We start from the raw sequence: 25,976 nt of genomic DNA, 5'->3' as shown, positions 1-25,976 counted from the left end.
ATCCTAAATCTTGCCTCATTGCCTCATAATTGCCTTTCCCCCAGCTATAACTCTTGCCCTGCTTTATATACTGATCCCTTTCCATCGCTAAAGTAAACGTAACCGAATTGTGGTCACTATCACCAAAGTGCTCTCCTACATCCAAATCTAACACCTGGCCTGGTTCATTACCCAGTACCAAATCCAATGTGGCCTCGCCTCTTGTTGGCCTATCTACATACTGTGTCAGGAAACCCTCCTGCACACATTGGACAAAAACTGACCCATCTGAAGTACTCGAACTATAGCATTTCCAGTCAATATTTGGAAAGTTAAAGTCCCCCATAACAACTACCCTGTTACTTTCGCTCCTATCCAGAATCATCTTTGCAATCTTTTCCTCGACATCTCTGGAACTTTTCGGAGGCCTATAGAAAACTCCGAACAGGGTGACCTCTCCTTTCCTGGTTCTAACCTCAGCCCATACTACCTCAGTAGACGAGTTGTCATCAAACGTCCTTTCTGCCACTGTAATACTGTCCTTGACTAACAATGCCACACCTCCCCCTCTTCTACCACCTTCCCTGATCTTACTAAAACATCTAAACCCCGGAACCTGCAACAACCATTCCTGTCCCTGCTCTATCCATGTCTCCGAAATGGCCACAACATCGAAGTCCCAGGTACCAACCCATGCTGCAAGTTCACCCACCTTATTCCGGATGCTCCTGGCATTGAAGTAGACACATTTCAAACCACCTTCCTGCCTGCTGGTACACTCCTGCGGGAGGGTTGAAACCTTATTTATGACCTCACAAGACACAAGAACAGAAGTTGCTGGAAAAGCTCGACAGGTCTGGCAGCATCTGTGAAGAGAAATCAGAGTTAACATTTCAGGTCCAGCGACCCTTCCTCGGGCCTTTTACAGCATCCGCAGTTCTTTTGGCTTTTATTTAGAAATGTGGGAGATGGTTGGAGGCTGACAGCAAGTGAGGGAAGATGTTGCAGGTAATACTGAGAGCAGTAAAGAATGAGCCTTGGTGAGTGCAGTCATAGAGATTGAGTGAACGTGATGCATCAGACAGAAGAGTGTGGTACTTGCCGTCACAGAGCAGAGAAGGTCATTGACCATAGAGTTGCTACAGTGTGGAACCAGGCCATTCAGCCCCTTGAGTCCACACCAACCCTCTTAACAGCAACCCAACTCTATCCCTGTAACTCTGCATTTCCCATGACTAACTCGCCCAGCCTGCATGTCCTTGAACACTATTGGCAATTTAGCATAGCCAATCCACCTAACTTGCACATCTTTGAACTATGGGTAGAAACCAGAGCACAGACACAGGGAGAATGTGCAACTCCACTCAGACAGTCACCTGAGGGTGCATTCGAACCCGGGTCCCTGGCGCTGTGAGGCAGCAGTGCTAACCACTGAGCCACCCTGCTACCTGGTGTCAGGGCCTCCTCTGACAGTCCTCTGTGAAGAGAAAGCTCATCCTCTGCACCTCCCCCTGAACCAAGACCTCCAGGTCCTTGTTGGACAATCTTGGCACCATTTTGGTGAGTGCCAAATAATTCTGAGAAAGGCGAGTGGGAAGATAGGGTCAGAATCAGGCAAGTGGGGCACTACAGGGGCAGAGTAGGTCATGAATGGAGGTGGCTTTGGTAAAATACACTGAGTCTTACTCAGCCTGGCAGAGAGAAACACAAAAAAAAACTCAACACAACTGAAGCTTCGCCAAGACAATGTGAGATTCATCCCACTTGTGAGAAGTAGAGAGGGCCAAGAATTTTTGTACCACTGCAGATTCTCATCTGCTCTGAGCTCCACATCGTCTGTTGTTTCTCCTCCCTCTCCCTCCCTTTCTCACCTCGTTTCTTTCCATTTTTTTGAGCTCATTATCTTTCACTCTGTCTTTTAGACTCTCCCTCCCCACCCCATCAATTCCTCCCCTTCTCTCTCTCTCTCTCTCCCCCTCCCTCCCTATTTCTCTCTCCCTCTCTTTTTCTCTCTCTCTTTTCTCTCTCTCTCTCTCTCTCTCTCTCCAATTCCCCTTTCTCCTCTTCTCACTCCTCTTTCCCTTTCTCTCCCTACTTTCTCATCTCTCTCTTCCCTCGTCAGCCAGTCTAATTCGCCTCCCACTTTCTTTCCTTTCTCTCTCTGAATACCATCTCTCTCTCCCCTTCTTTCCCTTTCCCCTTCCCCTTTCTCCCAGCTGTCTCCCCCACATCTCACACCCCACCCTCGCTCTGCTGTCAGAGGTGGAGTTTGAGATTCTGATCTTTTTGCTGTTTTGTTTTCTGATCAGGAGAGCCCTAGTCTCGATGGAGAGGTGGTGACAGGGTTGAGCGGAGACTTTGTGGAAGGGGCAGTTGAGAGTCTGAGTGGCACACAGCACTGACGAGCTGGCAGACTCCTCCACAGGATGGCATCAAATTTCAATGACATTGTGAAACAGGGATACGTGAGGATGAGGAGCCGGAAACTGGGGGTAAGTGGACACACTGGTTGGCACTCGGAGCTAAACACTGGTTGGCACATTGTGCCACAAAGCTGTTATAGAGATCTGTAACACAGATAAAGACTTGTCAGCCCACCAAGTCTTCACCAGTCAAAAACAAGCACCTGACTATTCTAATTACATTTTCCAGCACTTGGCCCATAGCCTTGTATGCCTTGGCATTGCAAGTGTAAATCTGAATACTTCTTAACTATTATGAAGATTTCTGCCTCTGCCACCCTTGCAGGCGGTGAGTTCCAGATTCCCACTACCCTCTACATGATAAAATTACTCCTCCCACCTCCTCTAAACCTTCTTCCCCTTACCTTAAATCTAAGTTGGCCTGGTCAATGATCCCTCCATCAAGGGAAAACTTTCTCTCAGTCTGTCTATACCCCTCATAAATTTATGCATCTCAATCTCCTCTGCTCTAAGGAAAACAACACCCATTTGTCCAATCTCGCTTCATAACCGAAACCCTCCAGCCCAGGCAACAACCTGGTAAATCTCCTCTGCATCCTCTCTAGTGTATCCCTCCTATAATGTAGATTCCAGAGCTGCACACAATACTTGAGCTGTGGCCTAACCAATATGCTCTGGAAAAGAACATCATTTATTGTTGAGCACCAAATCAGAGCCACTACTCATGGTGTACATTGGATAATTCCAGCCCAGGACAAATAGTTCTGTAGACCCATCCCTGATATTCAGGTTGATCTATGATCTAACCCATTACCCATCTTTGCCTCATGTTCCTTAATGTGTTTGGAAAATAATGGGTCAGCCCCTCCCCAGTCAACTCCTCCCCGATAAGATCAGCCTCTTCCCCAGCATCAGCTTTCTGTAGGATCAGCCCATTCCCCAGGTCAGACCCACCTCCAGAATTATCCCTGCCCTCGGGGGCAGCCCTTTCCCACCCCCCACCCTCCTCCCCAAGGTCAGACCCTCCCCAAAGTCAGCCCCTGGTTGGCCCCTTATTCTCACCACAGCCCCCCTCTGTCTGTCTGTCTCTGCAGTGGAACATTGAGGGCCATCTGCAAGATTCAGTGGATGGAAGAAGCTGGGGTAGGCCTAGATTTAGGGAGGAAGTGTTCACAGTCCCTGGATTCCTTGAGTTGGTTGTGAAGACAAAAGGAATCCTTCTGTTTACTTATGAATGTACAAGAGATAAGAAAAGAGAAGTGACTCATCGAGCTGTGGCTTTCTATCGCTCTGGTCACTTCCTTAAAGGAAGGATATGATTGACCAGGATGTTGCCGGGACTGGGAATGCAGCAGTGAGGAATAATTGCAGAGACTGAGGCAGGGGATCCTCAGAGCAGAGTTGGTTAAGGGGAGATGGGATTACGCTCTCTGAGGTTATGGGGAGCCTGGATACCATGTTACTGTGTAACTTAGCAGAGAGGTCAATGAACAGGGAGCATGGGTTTAAAGAGATTGGTGGGAAGGTTAAAGGGACGATGAGAGAAAAAAAACATTCCCACCCTGACAGTGGTTAGGGATCAGTGCCTGAAAGGGGAGAGGAAGCAGAAACCCTCATTGAATTAAAAAGGTCAACAGCGTATGGACTGTTGGTGTTGTGACCTATTGGGTTGCATGGAGGGGCAGGGGTGCGGAAGTACAGGTGAGACATTGGGTAGGGCACACAGGGTTTTAATTGGGAGGAAGATGCAGAGTAAGGGCCCAAAGATTTGGAGCCTTTCTGGAACTCTCAGAATCAGGAGTGAAGCTATCACGATATAGTGGGGCAATGGGACTGATTGCAGTACGCTACAGAGGGCTGGTGTGCACTCAATGGGCAGAATGGCCTCTCCTTGCTCCTAAAGCTTAGCTTTTTAAATGACTCTGTGTCTCCATTCTTCCTCTTGGTAAGTGGCTATGGTCAAGTTCTGTTTCTAAGGGACACAGAGCCAATATTGTGAGCTGGCAGGATGTGTGAGGCAGGTCAACAGGAAGGGGTCCCAAGGTGAGACCAATGTGAGGTATACCGAGCGAGAGAGAGGGACTCACCGAATAGGGACACTTCAATCGCATTGCGGAACTTAGGGCTTGAGGTTTTATTTATTCTCTCGTGGGACGTGGGCATCGCTGGCTGAGCCAGTATTTATTGCCTGTCCCGAGTTGCCCTTGAGAATGTGGTGGTGAGCTGCCTTCTTGAACTGCTGCAAACCACCTGTGGTGCCCTGAGGGAGGGAGTTACAGGATTTTCACCCAGCGACACTAGAGGAATGGCAATATATTTCCAAGTCAGGATGGTGAGTGGCTTGGAGGGGAACTTACGGGGGGCTGATGATCCCATGTATCTGCTGCCCTTTTCCTTCTAGATGGAAGTGGCCGTGTGTTTGAAAGGTTTGAGGATCTTTGGTGAATTTCTGCAGTGCATCTTGTAGATAGCAGCAGCATGCACTACTGAGCGTTGTTGGTGGAGGGAACGAATCCTTGTGGATGAGGTGCCAGTCAAGTGGGCTCCTTTGTCCTGGATGGCTTCTTGAGTGTTGTTGGAGCTGCGCCCAACCAGGAGTATTTCATCACACTCCTGACATGTGCCTTGCAGATGGTGGACAGGCTTTGAGGACTCAGGAGGTGAGTTACTCACCACAGTAATTCTAGCCTCCGACCTGGTCTTGTAGCCAACTGTGTTTATGTGGTAAGTCCAGTTGATTTTCTGGTCAATGGTAACCCACAAAATGTTGATGCGGGTTCAGTGATGATAACACCATTGAAAGTCGAGGTGAGAATGAAGCAAGTGGTAATGAGCCAGAGCATATTGTTCATCAGGGTAAGGGAAGATAGAAATGAGGATTAATTTCAAGAGGAAATTAGATGGTTGCTTGTGGGAAATAAATTTACTGGACTGTGAGGGGGGGGTCACCCAGGGCAGTGAGACTGACTGATTTCTCCAAGGGGAGCCTGGTGTGGACTCAGTGGGTCAAATAGCCTCCTTTCCTTAGACCGAATAACACAGCCTCTGGATGGAGTCTGGATTATTGGGCTTGTCATTAGGTCAGCACCTTTACCCATTGTGTATTCACAAGGATTTTGCTGCAGTATCACTATTGCTACCCCCTGCTGTCGTAAGATGAATATTCAGGTTCATTTTCACTGATATTTCTCCATCTGGTGGACTCTGAACATATGCCTAGTTTGAACAGACCTCAGTGGATCTCCCTCCCACTGCAGTCTATCTTCTATCTGCCTGCCCCTCTCTCGCTCTTTATTTCAGAATCCCCTTCCCCTCCCTCATTTCTGAAGAAGGGTCCAGACCCAAAACGTCAGCTTTCCTACTCGTCTGATGCTGCTTGGCCTGCTGTGTTCATCCAGCTCTTTGCCTTTGTTATCTTGCCTAGTTTGAATTGTTTTTAGCTGCTGTTTACATGCCCATGGCTCTAGCAGCTGGCATTGTGCCACCTTCACTTTGAAACTCGATTCAGGCCATCATGGGCAGCACACTGCTGCCTCACAGTGCCAGGAACACAGGTTTGATTCCAGCCTTAGGTGACTGACTGTGCAAAGTATGTACATTCTCCCCATGGTTGTGTGGGTTTCCGCCGGGTGCTCCGGTTTCCTCGCACACTCCAAAGATGTGCAGATTAGGTGGATTGGCTGTGGTAAGAATAAAATGGCTGGGCTTACCGGGATAGGGTGAGGGGGATGCTGGGTCTTGATGGGATGCTCTTCAGAGGGTCAGTGCACACTCAACGGACTGAATGGCCTCTTTCTGACTGCAGGGATTTTCTGATCATCAGCTGGTTGGCCTGCAGTTTGGAGCAATGCTGCCACCTGCTGGCCCTTGACACAAGTCTGTGTTTGAACCTTGGGCTATGGGAATGTTTAAAACCTTTATGACAAGGTCAGGAAATAAAATAATGGGCACATGGGCTGGGAGAGTTGGGGTGCTGGTGACTGTGAGAGTGGGCAAATGTGTGGTGGAGGCAAGTGGTGCTGACGTTTCTGGAAACAACAAACAGGAACAAAGTTAGTTAAAGATTCAGAGATAGTAGGAACTGCAGATGCTGGAGAATCTGAGATAACAAGGTGTAGAGCTGGATGAACACAGCAGGCCAAGCAGCATCAGAGGAGCAGGAAGGCTGACGTTTCGGACCTAGACCCTTCGTCAGAAATGGGGGAGGGGAAGGGGGTTCTGAAATAAATAGGAGAGAAGGGGAGGCGGATAGAAGATGGATAGAGGGGAAGATAGTTGGAGAGGAAACAGACAGGTCAAAGAGGCGGGGATGGAGCCAGTAAAGGTGAATGTAGGTGGGGAGGTAGGGAGGAGATAGGTCAGTCCAGGGGAGACGGACAGGTCAAGGGGGCGGGATGAGGTTAGTAGGTAAGAGATATGGGTGGGGCTTGAGGTGGGAGGAGGGGATAGGTGGGAGGAAGGACAGGTTAGGGAGGTGGGGACAAGCTGGGCTGGTTTTGGGATGCGGTAGTGGGAGGAAAGATTTTGAAGCTTGTGAAGTCCACATTGATACCATTAGGCTGCAGGGTTCCCAAGGGGAATATGAGTTGCTGTTCCTGCAACCTTCGGGTAGCATCGTTGTGGCACTGCAGGAGGCCCAGGATGGACATGTTGTCTGAGGAATGGGAGGGGGAGTTGAAATGGTTCGCGACTGGGAGGTGCAGTTGTTTAGTGCGAACTGAGCGTAGGTGTTCTGCAAAGAGGTCCCCAAGCCTCCGCTCGGTTTCCCCGATGTAGAGGAGGCCACAACGGGAACAGCGGATGCAGTATACCACATTAGCAGATGTGCAGGTGAACATCTGCTTGATGTGGAAAGTCTTCTTGGGGCCTGGGATGGGGGTGAGGGGGGAGGTGTAGGGGCAGGTGCAGGGAAAAGTGCTGGGCATGGTGGGGCTGGAGGGGAGCGTGGAGCGGACAAGGGAATCCCGGAGAGAATGGTCCCTCCGGAAAGCAGATAAGGGTGGGGAGGGAAAAATGTCTTTGGTGGTGGGGTCGGATTGCAGATGGCGGAAGTGTCGGAGGATGATGCGTTGGATCCGGAGGTTCGTGGGGTGGTACGTGAGGACGAGGGGGATTCTGTTTTGGTTGTTATTGCGTGGAGGGGGTGTGGGGGATGAGTTGCGGGAAATGCGGGAGACACGGTCGAGGGCGTCCTCGACCACTGAGGGGGGGATGTTGCAGTCCTTGAAAAACGAGGACATCTGAGATGTACGGGAGTGAAATGCCTCATCTTGGGAGCAGATACGGCGGAGGTGAAGGAATTAGGAATGGGGATGGCATTTTTACAGGAAGGTGGGTGGGAGGAGCTGTATTCTAGGTAGCTGTGGGAGTCGGTGGGCTTGAAATGGTTATCGCTTTCTACGTGGTTGCCAGAGATGGCGACGGAGAGGTCCAGGAAGGAGAGAGAGGTATTGGAGATGGTCCAGGTGAACTTAAGGTTGGGGTGGAAGGTGTTGGTGAAGTGGATGAACTGTTCGAGCTCCTCGTGGGAGCACGAGGCAGCGCCGATACAGTCATCAATGTAACGGAGGAAGAGGTGGGGTTTAAGGCCAGTGTAGGTATGGAAGAGGGATTGTTCTACGTAACCTACGAAGAGGCAGGCATAGCTTGGGCCCATGCGGGTACCCATGGCCACCCCCTTTGTCTGTGGGAGGAATTGAAAGAGAAGTTGTTGAGGGTGAGGACGAGTTCGGCTAAGCGGATGAGGGTGTCAGTGGAGGTGGACTGGTCGGGCCTGCGGGACAGGAAGAAGCGGAGGGCCTTTAGGCCATCTATATGAGGAATGCAGGTGTATAGGGACTGGACATCCATGGTAAAGATGAGGTTTTGGAGACCGGGGAATTGGAAGTTCTGGAGAAGGTGGAGGGCGTGGGTGGTGTCACGGACGTAGGTAGGGAGTTCCTGGACCAAGGGGGAGAAAATGGAGTCAAGATAGGTGGAGATAAGTTCAGTGGGGCAGGAGCAGGTGGAGACAATGGGTTGACCAGGGCAGTCAGGTTTGTGGATTTTGGGAAGGAAGTTAAAGATTCATTTGATTTGTTAACGACAAATTAAGTTCATCTAACGTCTTTGAGTTATTTTTTGAAGAAACTGACAGGGAGAGCAGCAGGAAGTCCTGGGGCAGGGTCCAGGATGGGAGCTACATCAGGGCCTAACAAACAGGACTCTCGAGAGTGTGTCTGGGTGCTGTGATCAGTGGGGCTGGGGGCCCAGTTCAGAACCAGGAGCAGCACAGAGGCCTGTGATTTCAGGCTTTAACCCTGCCTGGATGTATATCTCCATAGACCATTGAAGGTGGTAGGACAGACTGAGACAATTGGTAATAAAACATACAGTATCCTAAACTTTATTAACGCAGGGCGTAGAGTAAAGGACAAGGAGCTGATGCTGAGCTTGTAAAAGACACCAGTTACACCAGAGTTGAAATAATGTATCCAGTTCCAGGCAACACAGTTTAGGAAGAATGTGAAGGCACTGGAAAGAATGCAGAAGTGATTCATGCGAATAGTACAAGGGATAAGGATTTTTTTTTTTGTTTTTGGTTGGCACAGACTCAGCTGGGCAAAGGGCCTTTTTCTGTACTGTAGACCTCTATGACTGTATGAGGAACTGCAATTACGTGGATAGGTTGGGCAAGCTGGAACTGTTTTCATTGGAGAAGAGAAAGTTGAGAGGCAGTTTGATTGAGGTTTACAGAATCATTTGGGGTCTGGACAGAAAACAGAGGGAGAAATTGTTACCAATGATGGAAGAATCGAGGACAGAGGGCACCAGTTTAAGGTGATTAAAAAGAAGCAATGGTGACATGAGAAACATCTTCACATAGTGAGTGGTCAGGATCTGGAATGTAACTGCCCGAGTGTGTTCTGAGGGCAGGTTCAATTGAGGCTTTCAAAAGGGATTGGATCGTTATTTCAAAAGGAATAACGTATCAGGTTATGGGGAACTTACTGAATTGCTCCTTCAGAGGGCCAGCACAGACACAATGGAAGGGCCCAATGGCCTGTTGTAACCAATCTGGAACTCTAAATGACATTGGGGGGTTGGGGGGGAAGATGCTGTCACACTATTTGAGGGAGAAGCTGCTTGAGATCAGCAGCTTTCATCTGATTCAAAGTGACTTTGAAATTACACTGCACCTCCACAGCACTTTAACATGTTGCAGTTTGACAGATAATTGGACATTAAAACGCTGTTTAATTTGAGAGACCCAGGGATGGCCTGAGCCTTCAAGAGGACCAAAGTCCTTCAACTGATCTCTCCTTCTCCTCTTCCTGTATCCTGTCAGATATTCACCTGGAATTAGAGAAAGATAACATCAGTTTTGCTGCACATGTCCTTCATTCACACCATCCTCTAGACCTTTCACAGTATTAATGCATAAAAGGTGGGTCTGGCTAAACAATATGTTTTACAGCAGCTTTTGATGCACTTACTACGAAGGTACCATTCATCAGGGACAAAGGTTCTGAATTTCTGGTTATGCTGCCCATTCAAACTTACTTTGAACATTGCAGCAATTAAAACAATTTGTATTGATCAGCCTTCTGGAACTGGCAATAAGTGCTTTATATTCTGATTCCACCATGGGAAAGAAGTTCCAACATTTACACTCACTATTTCAGAAGATGTGTGCAGTTTTATGTCATGTTGTATTTTAACTTACTTTAGTCGTGAAGGTACATCTCCCTTTCTTGTGCATTTAAAATCCTTCAAAGTTTTTCATATACTAATGTCCACTTTGGGACCTCTGATCTCTCTAGGTCTTGTTACTAAAGAACCTGCTGAGATGAGGAAAATATTAACTTTAATTGAGAGCCATCTTCCTGTGGTTTCATCTTATCGCAAGGCTGCATAAGGCAATAGCTAGGTGGTTGTTTTTAGCTGGAATGGACACAACAAGCCGAAGAACCCTTCTCTGTACTGACGGTCCTAATCTCACTCTGAGGGAGAAGATGATGTGGCCCTGCATTACTTCCTGTAATAAAGTGTACCTCATTAGCATATCATCAAGGAACACTGAACCCCTTCAAATATGTCTCCATCCCTTTGTCAGAGGGGTCCCCAACAAATTTTTTAAAGGAGGTGACCACATGTGTAGATGAGGGTAGGGCAGTTGATGTAGTTTATATAGACTTCAGCAAGGCCTTGGACAAGGTCCTGTGTAGCAAACTGATGAAGGTAAAAGTTTGTGGGATCCAGGATAACTTGGCAAGTTGGATCCAAAGTTGGCTTAGTGGTAGGAGACAGAGGGTGGTGGCAAAAGGCTGTTTATCTGACTGGAAGGCAGTGTCCAGTGGCCTACCACAGGGATCAGTACTGGGCCCCTTATTGTTTATGATGTATATAAACTATGTAAATGAGAATGTGGGGCTATGATAAGCAAGTTGCACATGATCAAGATTGTTCTTGTGGTTGACAGTGAGGAGGAAGGTCGTACATTACTGCATGATACAGACAGTTCGGTCAAGTGGGCAGTTCAGTTGCAGGTAGACTTTAACCCTGAAAAACGTGAGCTGATGCACTTTGGAAGAAGGAACAAGACAAGGGAGTACTCCATGAATGTCAGGACACTAGGAAGCTCAGTGGAACAGTGGGATCTTGGAGTGCTTTTCTATAGATTCCTGAAAGTGGCAGGACAAGTTAATAAGGTGGTTAAGAAGGCAAATGGGGCACTTGCCTTTGTCAGTCGTGGCATAGATTTCAAGAACAGGAAGGTTTTGTTGGAACCTTACGGTCTTTAAGTTCGGCCACAGCTGGAGTACTGTGTGCAGTTCTGGTCGCCACACTGTAGGAAGGATGTGATTACTCTGGAGTGGGTGCCAAGGAGTTTCACCAGGATGTTGCCTGAGATGGTACATTTCAGTGATGAAGAGAGGGTGGATAAGCTCGGGCTGCTTCTTTTGAGCAGAGCAGAGTGAGGGAGGACCCTGACAGAGGTGTGTAAGGTTATGAGGATCATTGACAGGGTGAATAGAAAGCAGCCGTTCCCCTTAGTCAAAGGGTCAGAAACAAGGGGCTTCATTTTAAAGTGAAAAGCAGGATGTTTAGAGGGGAGTTGAGGAATAACCATCTCATCCAGAGGGTGATAGGGAGGTCTGGAATGCACTGCCTGGAGGGTAGTTGAGGCAGAAATTTCACAACGTTTCAAAAGTACTTGGATGATCACTTGAAGTGTCATAACATTCAAGTCTAATGGGCCATGTGCTGCAGAGTGGGACTCATATATGGATAGGTTGATACAGACTCAAAGGGCCTCTTCTGTTCTGTATGATTCTATGGCTCCCAATTTCTGGTAAGTTTTAATAGGAATAACTGCTGGGAAAGTTTCCCTCTTCTACCCTAACATGTGGTTAGCTCCTTCAGAGGGAAGATTGGCAATGTGAATCCTGTGAGCTCTGTCAGACTCTTGATAGGCTGAATTCTCTGATAGGAGAATTGACAGACAACTCCAATTGAAGAATCAGGCTGACATCTGGATCCCTGAATGAACAAAGTATCTCTGGCCTTACCATAGAGAAGGTCTCCTCTGTCTACAAGCTGTCCCAATGCAGCCCCCACTGTTTTCAGTTTGAACCAGGTCAGAATGTGATCTGGTCTGTTTCACTACTTGTCCAGAATGAGCCTGCTCTCCAATCCAAGCTCCCTCCTGCCTGGGGGGTCCTGGCAGGTTTGACAGATAATTGGATGTAAAAATTCAGTTTAATTTGAGTCACAGAAACTGTTTGGGAGGATCAAACCCCTCAGCTGGTCTTTCCTTTACTTCTAAATCCTGGCAATAGCTCCATTAATCTCTGTTCCCTCTTTTGGGATATCAGCAGTCCAGTAAACTCACCCACGAAACACTGGGATCTTCTCCAACTTTTTGGGCGGCGTGGTGGCTCAGCGGGTTAGCACTGCTGCCTCACACCGCCAGGGCCCTGGTTTCGATTCCACCCTCGGGCGACTGTCCGTGTGGAGTTTGCATATTCTCCCTGTGTCTGCGTCGGTTTCCTCCCATAGTCCAAAGATGTGCAGGTTAGGTGGATTGGCCATGCTAAATAGCCCATAGTGTCCGGGGATGTGTAGGTTACAGGGGGATGGGTCTGGGTGGGATGCTATGTGGGTTGGTGTGGACTTGTTGGGCTGCAGGACCTGTTTCCACACTGTGGGGATTCTTTTCTTTGGCTTGTTTTGTACATGCTTCTTCTGTGACACTGAGCTGGGAAGTAATCTTTCTCACAAAAATGGTTGATTCACACACTCTTCCTGCCTGCTTTGTTTTCATAGGGCTCTCCCCCAATTTTAAAATTAACATACTCATTTTTGGTCCTGATTCCCCGTTACCCCAAGCCTCTGAACAATTTGTCTTCCTTAGCTCAGCTAAATTGCCTTTCTTAGTGTTAAGTCATCCTTTGACTATGAGTGGTCAGACAATGCTTCATCTGAGAAATCCGAGACAAATCCATCCACACTTCTTGTTCTGAAGAAGAGTCACTGGAACTTGAAATATTAACTCTGCTTTCTGTCTGTAAATGCTGTCAGATCTGTTGAGTTTCTCCAGCAATTTCTCTTTTTGTTTCGGATTTCCTGTATCCACAATTCTTTGTTTTATCATCCAACCTGCTGCTTGATTGAGACCAGCAACCGGATGTAATGGCAGAGTCTTCCATATTGTTCATTCACTTGCTGCCAACATGTAATATTCTTGCTCTTGTTATGCTGCTGAGGGCTGTTTAAAGAGTCAGAGAGTCAATTGCGACAGACAGGGGGTGCAAGATCATAGATCATAGAATCCCTACAGTGTAGAAACAGGCCCTTCGGCTCACAAGTTCACACCGGCCCTCACAGCATCCCCCTAATCTACACATCCCTGGGCACTATGGGCAATTTAGCATTCCACATCTTTGGACTGTGGGAGGAAACCGGAGCACCCGGTGGAAACCCACGCAGACACGGGGAGAATGTGCAAACTCCACACAGCCCGAGGGTGGAATCGAACCCAGGTCCCTGATGCTGTGAGGCAGCAGTGCTGACCCTTGAGCGACTGTGCCGCCTCAGGTCCATGATCCAGAAAACAGCCCATCTTTATCAATACTGGAAAAATGTCATCCCAGGAAGAAATCAGATGGTCTAAACAATTTGAAAGAACAACTCCATCTGGTTGGTCAGCCTGTGAGGGTGATGGCCTCAAAACTCTCCCCTTAATCCCCAAACTTTCTCCAGTGTCTGGTCTTGCCCTAGCAGTGCTGTTCTCTTTAACTGGGTGAACGCAAACCTTCAGATGATCAAGTGAGCTGCCTTCATGTGAATGGAAGGAAAATGTGCATTTGTATGGCACCTGCACCACTGTGGAACCTTCCCAATTCTGAGTTAGAGTTGCTGCTGTAATTTTTGAAATATGGCAACCAATTTGTGCATGGCTAGCTCCCACAAAGGTGACCCTGACCACCTAATCTGTTACTGGTTGAGTGTTAAATATTTGCCAGGGCAAAAGGAGAACTACCCTGTTCTTGTAGGAGAAAGAGGAGTTTAGAGTAGATCATACTACCCTTGTGCTTGCTCTGCCTCTGAAATGTTCTAGTCCCTCGTTAAACACAGTCTAATGTTCCATCACAAGCTGACTGTCAACTTGACCCTCATCCTGATCCCCACCTCCACCTAAATCCTGACCATCACACTTACCCTCATCCTCACTTTGACTCTCACCCTAACCTTGTTCCTCATCCTGACCCTCAACCAGACCCTTGCACCCTAACAGTGGGATGGGGCTTATGTTTGTGGTCAATGGGCTATTGACCCTGGATCTCTGAGGTGAGCCTTGTTAGCACTCTGACTGGATCTCTGAGGTCCTGGGGAACCTGTGGTTGTATTCCAAGGGATCCTGTGCCCTTATTCTTAGGAGATAAGGAAAGTGCTGAGCACTGTTTCTCCTTTCAGATCTACCGACGGTGTTGGCTCATCTTCAAAACATCATCCAGCAAAGGACCCCGAAGATTAGAGAAATATCCTGATGAGAAAGCAGCCAATCTCAAAGCGAGTCCCAAGGTAAAAACGAGGGTGACCTCATAATCCTCACCCTGACTCTCTCTCTGTCTGTCTGCCTGTCTGTCTCTCTCACTTTTCTCTCTCTCTCTCTCTCACTCTCACTCTCTCAACTTCTGTCTCCCTCTGTCACTCTCTGTGTCTGTCTCTGTTTTGAGTATAAAAGTTGGCAAGCCAAGTTGCAGCTGTGTAAGACTTTAGTTGGACCATATTTGGGATATTGTGTGCAGCTCTGCTCACCACACTACAGAAAGGATGTGGACGCTTTGGACAGGGTGCAAAATAGATTTACCAGGATGTTGTCTGGATGGAAGTGTGTTGGTTATGAGGAGAGGTTGGATAAACTTGCATTGTTTTCACCAGAGCGTCAGGTATTGTTAGAAGTATATAAGATTATGAGAGGCGTGGATAGTCGGTGTCTTTTTTCCAGGGTGGAAATGCCAGATACTGGGGAGCATAGGTTTAAGGTGAGAGCGAAGTTTAAGGGTACTGTGTGAGTAAAGTATATTTTACACAGAGGGTGGGAGGTACCTGGAATGCAGTGCTGGGGGAGGTGGTAGAAGCAGAGATGATAGCAATGTTTAAGAGACATTTAGACACATGAACAGGCAGAGAATAGAGGGATACATGTGTAACCAGATGGGATTAGTTTAGAATGGCATCATGGTTGGCACAGTTGAAAGGCTTGTTCCTGTGCTGTACTGCTCTATGTACTATGTTCCCCTGTCTACCTCTGTTACGCTCACCATATCACTTAAAGTGACTGAATGCTTATTGCATAAAAGGGCATTATTCAGCCTGTTGTGACAATGCTGAGTGTCCATATGAATGTGTGTCTGCACGTGTACGTGAAGGTGAGGGATGAGTGTCTCTGTGTGTGTGAGAGTGAATGTACGATTGTGTAAGTGAGGAAAGGAAAGGTATATGAGTGTGAGTGTTTGACTGTGTGAGACAGTGTGTGTGTGTATCTGGCTCACTCCACAGTCCCCCGAAAGTGGCAACACAAGTGGATAAGGTGTTCAAGGAGGCGTATGGCATGCTTGTCTTCATTGGTCGGGGCATAGAGTATGAAAATTGGCAAGTCATATTGCAGCTGTACAGAACTTTAGTTGGGCCACATTTGGAATATTGCGTACAGTTCTGGTTGCCACACTACCAGAAGGATATGGAGGCTTTGGAGAGGGTACAGGGTTTAGCAGGATGTTGCCTTGTTTGGAGGGTATTAGCTATGAGGAGACTTTGGACAGACTTGGTTTGTTTTAACTTGAATGTCGAGAGACGAAGTGCACCCTGATAGAAGTTTGCAAAATAGTGAGAGGCGTCAATAGCTTGGATAGTCAGAGTCTTTTACCAAAGATAGAAATATCAATTACTAGGGGACATAGGTTTAGGGTAAAAGGAGATAAGTTTAAAGGAGATGTGCGAGGCAGGTTTTTTACATAGACCGTGCCTGGAAAGCACTGTCAGCTTGTGGTGGTGGTGGATTTAAAAGCAATGTTTAAGCAGCACCTTGACAGATATATGATTGGATAGGGAATAGAGGGATAAGGACTGTGTATAGGCAACAAGTTTTTAGTTTAGAAAGGGATGATGTGCCAGCGCAGTCTTGGTGGGCTGAACGGCCTGTTCCTGTGCTATACTGTTCTTTGTTCTCTCGCAGTCTTTCACGTACGCTGTCTCACTCACTCTTTCACATTCAACACAGTGGTTCAGTGGTTAGCACTGCTGCGTCACATTACCAGGGACCTAATTCTAGCCACGGGTGACTGTCTGTGTGGAATTTGCTCGTTCTCCCAGTGTCTGCATGGTTTCCCTCCGATTGTCCGGTTTCCTCCCACAGTCCAAAGCTACACAGATTAGGTGGATTGGCCATGCTAAATTGCCCTGTAGAGTCAATGGATGTGCAGGTTAGGTGGATTAGCTATGGGAAATGCAGGTTTGTTGGGTAGAGGGGTGGGTCTGGTGAAATACCGTTCAGAGGGTCAGTGCAGACTTAATGAGCTGAATGGCCTGCTTCCACACTGTAGGAATTCTGATTCTGTCACACTAGCCCTCACAATGTATCATGCTGTCTTTCACATTCTCTTTTTCAAGCTCTCACACACTTTCTCTCACGTTCTCTTACACTCTCCCACAATCTTTCATACTCTCTCACACTCACTCTCTCCCACTATCTCTTGCTCTCTCATAGTCTCTCACATTTCCTCTCTCAATCTCTCACACTCTCGTCCAAACTCTCTCTTTCTCTCTCACACTTTCTGTTTTACACTCTCACACTCTCTCACTCTTGCACAATCTTTCACACTTCCTCTTGCTGTCTCTCACACTCTTTCTCACACTCTCAAATACTTTCTCACTCTCTCTTGCTCACACAATCTCTTTCACACTTTCTCTCACATTCTGCTCCACAATCTGTCCACAACAAATTGCACTGAGTAAGTGGGACTATAAACTGGATTCTCCTGCTCCTCTGATGCTGCTTGGCCTGCTGTGTTCATCCAGCTCTACACCTTGTTATCTCAGACTCCAGCATCGGCAGTTCCTACTATCTCTGCAACAATAAAGCAGCCCACTGAGGCACTATAACTGAAAAGAAAACTGGGGATCAAGTCAAAATGTCACAGTGGGGAATATAATGCACCCCAGCTCCATTGTTATGTAAATGCCTGGCATGTCTTTATATAATTTAATGCAGTGAATTTATTAATTCCCAACATCTATTGGCCTTGTTTCCTTTAACCCTTTGGTGTTTAGTATGTGACTCCAGTCTCACAGCACTATGGTGACTCTGAAATGCCCTCTAAATGAGACAGAGAATGTATTAATAATGATGTTTTGATTTTTCTTTGGATTCAGGAATTCAAATTGCCTAATTCAGCTTTCCAAAAAAAGAGGGAGAGAGACAATAGGGAACTGCAGCCCAATTAGCATACCAACCTTTGTTGAGGAATCTGTTTTGAGGCAGCCTCAATCATTACAAAGGCATAGCATGATTAAAACAAGTCAACATAGTCTTAAGACAGAGAAAAGAAATGTGAGAGAAACTTCTGGCAGCATCTGTGGAGAGAGAAACAGAGTTAACGTTTTGAGTCCAGTGACCCTTCTTCAGAACTGTCATCTTGTGCCATTTATTGCAAGGAAAATGGAATGTAAAATCAGGGATTTGAATTGTAGATTTACATCTGGAGTATTATGTACAGTACTGGCCTCCTTATGTTTTAAAGAAAAGTAATGTATTTGCATTGGAAGGAGCTTGGCAAAGGTTCACTTGGCTGATATTGACGATGAAGGCTTGCCTCATGGGGAACTCTGAACAGGTTAGGCCTGCATCAGTTGCAGTTTAGAAGGAAGGAAATGGGTCTCGTTGAAACATTGGAGATCCTGACGGACTGAGGGTGGATACTGGGGAGATGTTTCCTCTTACGAGGGACACAACATCAAGAGAACACAGTTTAAAAATTAGGCAAATTCCCATTTTAACCAGAGACGAGGGGGAATGCCTTCTCTCTGAGGGTTGTGAACCTTTGGAAATCACTTCCCTGGGAGCAGTGGGGAGGTTGGGTCATTGAACATATTCATGTTGACAGATTTTTGACCGAGAAGGAAGTCAAGGATTATAAGGGACAGGCAGGAAAATAGAGCTGGGACAACAGCCAGACCATTGAGATCCTTTTGAAAAGCAGAATAGGCTCAAAGGGATAAATGGCTTACTCTTGCTCCAAACCCCTATTATGTTCGTCATTTAACAGCCAATCATTAAAGCAGCATTCCCCATTGCCTGGGCATCGCTTTTGGCTGTTTGTTGACTCAATGCTTGAGTACCAGTACTACTGCCTAATACAGCTCAGTGCCTGGGTTACCACTGAACCTGAGGCCATGGTGCCTTGCACTGGGTTCCAGATGCCAACCATGAAGCCACTCACTTTTTTCTGAGGTCAATATGAATTTCTTTCTGCACGAGTGCAGGTGTTGATGGTGCCTGCTCTGCCATTCTGACTGAAGGTGCCACCTTCTTGGCTATACTCACTGCCCTCCTCTCCACCATGAACAAGTGGATAGTTCCTTCATTGGCAGCCCCTCAACCAGCTAGTGATGTGACACTACAGGAGGCACCCATTGCCCAGCTACCCAACTCTGCTTGTCAGCATCATCACATTTCCCAAAACCAGGGCCTCGTGAAAAAGAGCAACTCCAGTCTCCTTTCTTGCTCGCTCTCTCTCACTCACTCTCTCTCCCTCTGTCTCTATTGTTCTGTTTCCCCCTCTCTGTTTGATCTCACTCAGTCTCCCTCTCGCTCCATTTCACTATCGCTCTGTCTCACTCTCTTGTTTCTCTGTCTCACACTCTGTCTGTCGCTCTCTTCCTCTCACTCTGTATCTTTGCATCACTTCCCCTCTCTCTCTCTCTATATCTGCTTCTGTTTAAATCTCCCACACTCTGTTTCTCTTTGCCTCTCCTTCTTTTTCTCTGTATCTGCCCCATCTCTCTCTCTCACTCCCATTCATTGTCTCCCTCACTCCCTCATCTCGCATTCTCTGTCTTGCTCCCTCCTGCCGCTCTTGCTCTCGCTCTCGTTCTCTCTCTCTCTCTTTCTCTCTATCTCTCACTATGATGTTCTCTCCATGCCCAGGTGACCGAGATCAGCAATGTTAAAAATGTTACCCGCTTACCGAAGGACACTAAGCGCCAGGCTGTAGCCCTCATCTTCACCGATGACACGTCCCGCACCTTTACCTGTGATTCAGGTATGACACGGGCACACTGTGAATGCGACACGCATAAACTGTGAGTATGACATGCATAAACTGTGAGTACAACACACGTAAACTGTGAATGTGACACGCATAGAGTGTGAGTACAACACAAAGTGTGAGCATGGTACGCATATGCTGTGGGTGCAACATGCGTACGCTGTGGGTTTGATCCAGGTACACTGAGTACAGCACAGGTCACTGTGAATATGATCCAGCAACGTTGTGCATGGAACACAGGTAAACTATGATTATCACACAGATACAGTGTGACTATGACACAGATACAGTGTGAGGGTCACAGAGATACCTTGAGAGTACAATAAGATCCCCCACATAGATGGGACAGGGCAGCAGGGCAAAGTCACAAAACATACAACCTTATCCGCGTTAAACAGAATTAACATTAGGTCATTGTGTGTGGGACCCCATACCCCGGTGAGAGTCAGAGTGTGTGTGTGGGACACCATAACCCCATACCCCAGTGAGAGTGTGTGTGTGTGTGTGTGTGTGTGTGTGTGTGATGCCCACGCTTTCCAAATAAACTGCTCTCTTTATGGTGTGTAGGTTCCTGAGGGAGGAATCCATGCTGATGTGAAATTCTGTCCAAAAATGGGTCATTTCAGATGAGAGACCACAAGTGCTATTGATGATGTGAGGCCTGAATCTCAGACTTTGGGTGATATTTAGCAGGAGCTGGATGTCAACAGAAACCAATGAGTGTGTGCGAGTCAGTGCCTATGGATTGTACCCCTATGACAATGTACCCTGCAAAGGTGGCATTTGTCATTCTCTTTACAGAGGTATGTTTTGTGATTTAATGTTTAGAGAATAGTGTAACTGATCATACCAATTGCTCACAGAGCTGGAAGCTGAGGAATGGCACAAAATTCTCTCCATGGAATGTCTCGGGGCAAGACTTAACGATATCACCCTGGGTGAGCCAGACCTGCTTGCTGCTGGTGTTATGTGTGAGCAAAACGGTGAGAATCTCACAATCAATCAGTCAAAACGTTGTTAGTGTATGTAAGGTATGGGTGTGTGTGTGTGTGTGTGTGTGTGTGTGTGTGGTTTATCTTTGTTTTTTGGTTGTGGGTGTCACTGCCTAAGCAAGCTTTTCATGCCCATCTCTGCCCAGGCCAAGTATTTATTGCCCATTCTTAATTACTGTTATGGACCAGGCCACACCCCTCAAGCTATTTTAAGAAGGTAGCCTAGACCCTAACTTTTTCTTATTTTAAAGGTAGATGTGATGCGATTGGTCAAACTACACTGCATTAAGCAAAACACAATTTATTTAAACACTGTATTAAAATACAAACAAAAGAAAGGATTTAGAATAACATAACTTTTGGAAACTTTTACCAAATAATAGTTACAGTACGTATTATTAATTAACTACTCCAATATAGTAACATCACATAAACACACCTCTTGGCAAAAAGGCAAATTCAAACACCGATTCTTACATGCAATTCTCCAATCCAGGAGGAAACAACATCAAGAGAGATTTTAGAGAAAGTGGCAGCTAGGAATCATTCACTGAAGCTTCTGAGACCCCAAACAGCTTCTGAGACCCCAAACAGCTTCTGATGCTATGGCTTAAAAATAAAAACCTGGCCTCTGACAGTAAAGCCATATGCATGGGATAATCCAGGAGACTATAGACCACTGAGTCTCATATCGGTGGTTGGGAAACTATTGGAGAGAATTCTTAGGGGTAGGCTTTACGCACATTTGGAAAAGCATGGCCTAATTAGAGACAGTCAGCATGGCTTTGTGCAGGGCAGGTCGTGTCTTACTAACTTGATTGAATCTTTTGAGGAGGCGATGAAGGTGATTGATGAGGGTAGAGCATTCTTTACATGAATTTTAGTAAGGCTTTTGACAAGGTCCCTCATGGTAGGCTCATTCAGAGGATGAGGATGCATGGGATTCACGATGACTGGCCGCGTGGATTCAGAATCGGCTTGCCCATAGAAGACAGAGGGTAGTGGTGGAAAGGTGTTTTTCAGGCTGGAGCTCCTTGCCTAGTGGTGTTCTGCAGGGATCCATCCTGGGACGCCTGCTGTTTGTAATATATATAAATAACTTAGGTGAAAATGTAGATAGGTGGGTTAGTAAGTTTGCAGACTATACAAAGGGTGGTAGAAGGTTGTTAAAGTATACAGCGGGATATAACTCAGTTGCAGATATGGGTGGAGAAATGGCAGTTGGAGTTTAATCTGGGTAAGTGTGAGGTGCTGCACTTTGGGAGATCGAATGTTAAGGAAAAGTATACAGTTAATGGCAGGACCCTGAACGGCATTGATGTGCAGAAAGATCTTGAGGTTCACGTCCGTAGCTCCCTGAAAGTAGCCATGCAAATAGATAGGGTGGTATGCCATGCTTCCCTTCATTGGTCAGGATATCGAGTACAAGAGTCAGGAAGTTATGTTGCTGCTTTATAAGACTTTGGTTAGTCCACGTTTAGAGTATTGCGTTCAATTCTGGTTGCCAAATTACAGGAAGAATGTGGAGGCCTTGGAGAGGGTGCAGAAGAGGTTTACCAGAAGTTTGTCTGGGTTAGAGGGTATGAGCTATAAAGGAGAAGCTGGACCAACTCGGTTATCATCTCTGGAGTAGTGGATGCTGAGGGAAGACCTGATAGATGTTTATAAAATTATGAGACTCATATATAGAGTTCACAGTCAGAATCATTTCCCAGAATTGAAGTAGCTAATACTAGAGGGCATGCGTTTAATGTAACGGGGAAAGTTCAAAGTAGATGTCAGGGGCAAGTTTTTTACACAGAGTGTTAGGAGTCTGGAATGCGCTGCCAGGGGTGGTGGTGGAGGCCTTTACAAACTTTCTTCAAAAAAAACCAGGACGAAATAACCTTTTAAACTGACAGCATCATCACATTACCCTTGAGAAAGTAGTGGTGAAGTGTCTTTTTAAATTGCTGCAGTATTTCTGTGTAGGAATACACAACCTACTGTTAGAAAAGGAGTTCCAGGATCTTGATCATGAGAAGCTAGAGTCTGTAACTAATGTCTTAAATTTCAATAAAGACAAGTAGAGGCGTATGAAGACACAGTTAGCTAAGTGGAATTGAAAATGGTTAGAAGTTAAGACACTTAAAAAGAAGTCATTTAAGAGATATTTTGAAAAGTAACAAAAAATGACTCCATTGAGAAAGAAAGGCTCTGCGAGTCAGATGAACCAACTGTAGCTAAGGAAGTTGGTATCGTTTCAAAGAAAAGATATATGATGCTGAAAGGATTAATGATAGGTCAGAAAGTTATGCAGAAAGCAATTAAGATTCACTGAGGGGAACAAAGAGGGAGAAGATGAAGTATTTGAGGAAACTGGAAAGAAATACAAAGCACACAGTAATGGCGTCAACCAGCATAGATAAAGGAAAAGGGTAATTTATGTGAGCGTTGATGCCTTAGAGGGTGAGCGTGGTTAATGAATACTGGGACATGAGGAAATGGCAGAGGCTTTGAACAAGTACTTGGCATCCATTTTCACAATACAAGACATAAAAGCACCCTGAGAATAGGAAGAGAAGAGGGAGGAAAAGAAGTTACAACAATCATGAACATTAGAGAAAAATTACTGGGCAAAATAATAGGACTGAAGACTGCCAATTCCCCTGTACCTGTGACTTGCATCCTAGAGTCTTAAAAAAGGAGGCTGCAGATTTAGGGGATGAAATGGTTGTGATTTTCCGGAATTCCCTAGATTCTGGAAAGGTCCCAGAAAATTGGAAATCTACAAGTATAACGCCTCTGTTCAACAAAGGAAGCAGTCAAAAATGCTGGAGACTATTGACCCGTTGGTCAATTAGGAAAAAAATTTGAAACCATAAGTAAAGGTGTAGTAGTAAGACAATGAGAATCAGACAAAGTCAACAGAGTTTTGTGAAAAGGAAATCATTTTTGACAAATTTATTTGAGTGCTTTAAGAATGTAATGAGAAAGTAGGGGATACTGTTGATGTACAAACAGATGGAGATGCGTTGATAAATCCAGGTTGAGTGTGTTTGATATTGCATTGTCAAAAGTCATAAGGTGTCATGTAGAAAGGGGAGGCGATGGCATGTTGGGAATCTCACTGAATTGATAATCCAGAACCCCAGGTTAGTGTTCAGGGGACGTGGGTTCAATTCCCAACCTGACAGCTGGTGAAATTTCAATTCATTAATAAATCTGGAATGTAAAGTTAGCCTTTAGGAATGATGACTGAGAAACTATCATCATCCAGTTCATGAATGCTGTTTAGGGAAGGCAGTCTGCTGTCCTTGGAGCTAGGCACACGGCACACTGACGAGGTGAGCTTGCTGAGTCACAAACTCTCCCGTATTGACAGCAGCTGCAATTCCAGAGATCTGACACTGAGTTTTGTGACAAATCTTCACAGATCCTTTCAGATAATCACAGATTCTCACAGTTCATCCACAGATCCTCATAGATCTTTACCGATTCTCACAACTTCCCACAGATCCTCATGGATTTTCACAGATCATCATGGATCCTCATGAATCATGACAGGGTTTCACAAATTCTCAAAGATTCTCATCATCATCACAGATCATCACAAATCTTCTCAGATTCTCATAGACCATCAGAGATCCTCAAAGATCATCACAGATCTTCATAGATTGTCATATCACAGATCACACAGATTCCCAGAGATCCTCTCAGGCTCTCAGATGTTCTCACAGATCCTCTCACAGGTTCTCATAGGTTCCCACAGATTCTCTCAGAGCATCATGTCAAAGAACAAAGAAAATTACAGCACAGGAACAGGCGCTTCGGCCCTCCAAGCCTGCGCCGATCCAGATCCTCTATCTAAACCTTTCACCTATTTTCCAAGGATCTGTATCCCTCTGCTCCCTGCCCATTCATGTATCTGCCTAGATACATCTCAAATGACGCTATCGTGCCCACCTCTACCACCTCCACTGGCAACGCGTTCCAGGCACCCACCACCCTCTGCATAAAGAACTTTCCACTCATATCTCCCTTAAACTTTTCCCCTCTCACCTTGAAATCGTGACCCCTAGTAATTGAGTCCCCCAATCTGGGAAAAAGCTTCTTGCTATCCACCCTGTCCATACCTCTGATGATTTTGTGGACCTCAATCAGGTCCCCCCTCAACCTCCGTCTTTCTAATGTAAATAATCCTAATCTACTCAACCTCTCTTCATAGCTAGCGCCCTCCATACCAGGCAACATCCTGGTGAGCCTCCTCTGCACCCTCTCCAAAGCATCCACATCCTTTTGGTAATGTGGCAACCAGAACTGTATGCAGTATTCCAAATGTGATCGAACCAAAGTCCTATACAACTTAACATGACCTGCCAACTCTTGTACTCAATACCCCGTCTGATGAATGAAAGCATGCCGTATGCTTTCTTGACCACTCTATCGACCTGCGTTGCCACCTTCAGGGTACAATGGACCTGAACACCCAGATCTTTCTGTGTATCAATTTTCCCCAGGGCTTTTCCATTTACCGTATAGTTCGCTCTTGAATTGGATCTTCCAAAATGCATCACCTGGCACTTGCCTAGATTGAACTCCATCTGCCATTTCTCCACCCAACTCTCCAATCTATCTAGATTCTGCTGCATTCTCCGACAGTCCCCTTCACTATCTGCTACTCCACCAATCTTAGTGTCATCTGCAAACTTGCTAATCAGACCATCTATACCTTCCTCCAGATCATTTATATTTATCACAAATAATAGTGGTCCCAACACGGATCCCTGTGGAACACCACTGGTCACAGTTCTCCATTTTGAGAAACTCCCTTCCACTACAACTCTCTGTCTCCTGTTGCCCAGTCAGTTCTCTATCCATCTAGCTAGTACACCCTGGACCCCATGCGACTTCACTTCCTCCATCAGCCTACCATGGGGAACCTTATCAAACGCCTTCCTGAAGTCCATGTATGTGACATCTACAGCCCTTCCCTCATCTATCAACTTTGTTACTTCCTCAAAGAATTCTATCAAGCTGGTAAGACATGACCTTCCCTGCACTGTCATTGACAAATCATTCTAGATCATCATTACAAATTCTGACAGATCATCATAGATCCTCATAGATCATTATGGATCTTTACAGATCACCACAATCTCACAGATCATCACATACCCTCACAGATGCTGATTGTTGGATCCTATTTTGCATAAACTGGCTGCCATTTTTTTTCTTCATTAAAAACTTTTCATTTCACCATCCTTTCTGTCCTCCATTTGGGATCTTGTGAAGGGGTGTGGATGTCTCTGTGTCAATGTAGCTTGCATTATTGTTGTTGTTGTTATTGAGGTGGCCAGCACTTTGTCCTGATTGGATCTTTGTCGTCTCCCTGACAGAGCGTTTCAATGTTTACCTCATCCCCTCCCCAAACCTGGATGTCTACGGAGAGTGTATGATGCAGATCACGCACGAGAACATCTACCTCTGGGATATACACAACACACGCAACAAACTGCTCAGCTGGCCGCTATGCTCGCTGCGTAGATATGGCCGTGATAACACACGCTTCACCTTCGAGGCTGGACGGTAAGAACATACCTCTGAGGAGGAGGAGGAGGATTGGGGAGACCGGGAGAAGGCAAAGAGAGAGGGGAGAAGACATGAGGATGGAGGGAACAGGCTGAGGGGGTGAAATGAGGCCAGGGGTATTGGGCAAAGGCATGGGAAGAGGGAGGGACAAAGACAACCTGCAGATTTGCCCTGGAGCTTTGAGCTTTCTCGCACCA

General features: G+C 46.3%; 1 protein-coding gene across 4 annotated transcripts in view; it reads left to right on the top strand.

The window, feature by feature from the left end:
- The window catches only part of LOC109913850 (docking protein 4), a 79,278-nt gene that overhangs the window by 32,881 nt on the left and 20,421 nt on the right, over window positions 1–25,976 (top strand). For all 4 annotated transcript variants that reach the window (XM_048605620.1, XM_048605619.1, XM_048605621.1 and 1 more), the window contains 5 exons: window positions 2,289–2,471; window positions 14,361–14,468; window positions 19,096–19,210; window positions 20,080–20,199; window positions 25,587–25,776. In XM_048605620.1, the coding sequence (XP_048461577.1) occupies window positions 2,406–2,471; window positions 14,361–14,468; window positions 19,096–19,210; window positions 20,080–20,199; window positions 25,587–25,776 (599 nt within the window). In that variant the 5' untranslated portion in view covers window positions 2,289–2,405. The remainder of the gene's footprint in view (window positions 1–2,288; window positions 2,472–14,360; window positions 14,469–19,095; window positions 19,211–20,079; window positions 20,200–25,586; window positions 25,777–25,976) is intronic.

The sequence above is a fragment of the Rhincodon typus genome, chromosome 15, assembly GCF_021869965.1.
Source record: "Rhincodon typus isolate 14 chromosome 15, sRhiTyp1.1, whole genome shotgun sequence".
NCBI lineage: Eukaryota > Metazoa > Chordata > Chondrichthyes > Orectolobiformes > Rhincodontidae > Rhincodon > Rhincodon typus.
The sequence above is the reverse complement of the archived record's forward strand: the minus strand, read 5'-3'. Positions and strand labels throughout refer to the sequence as shown.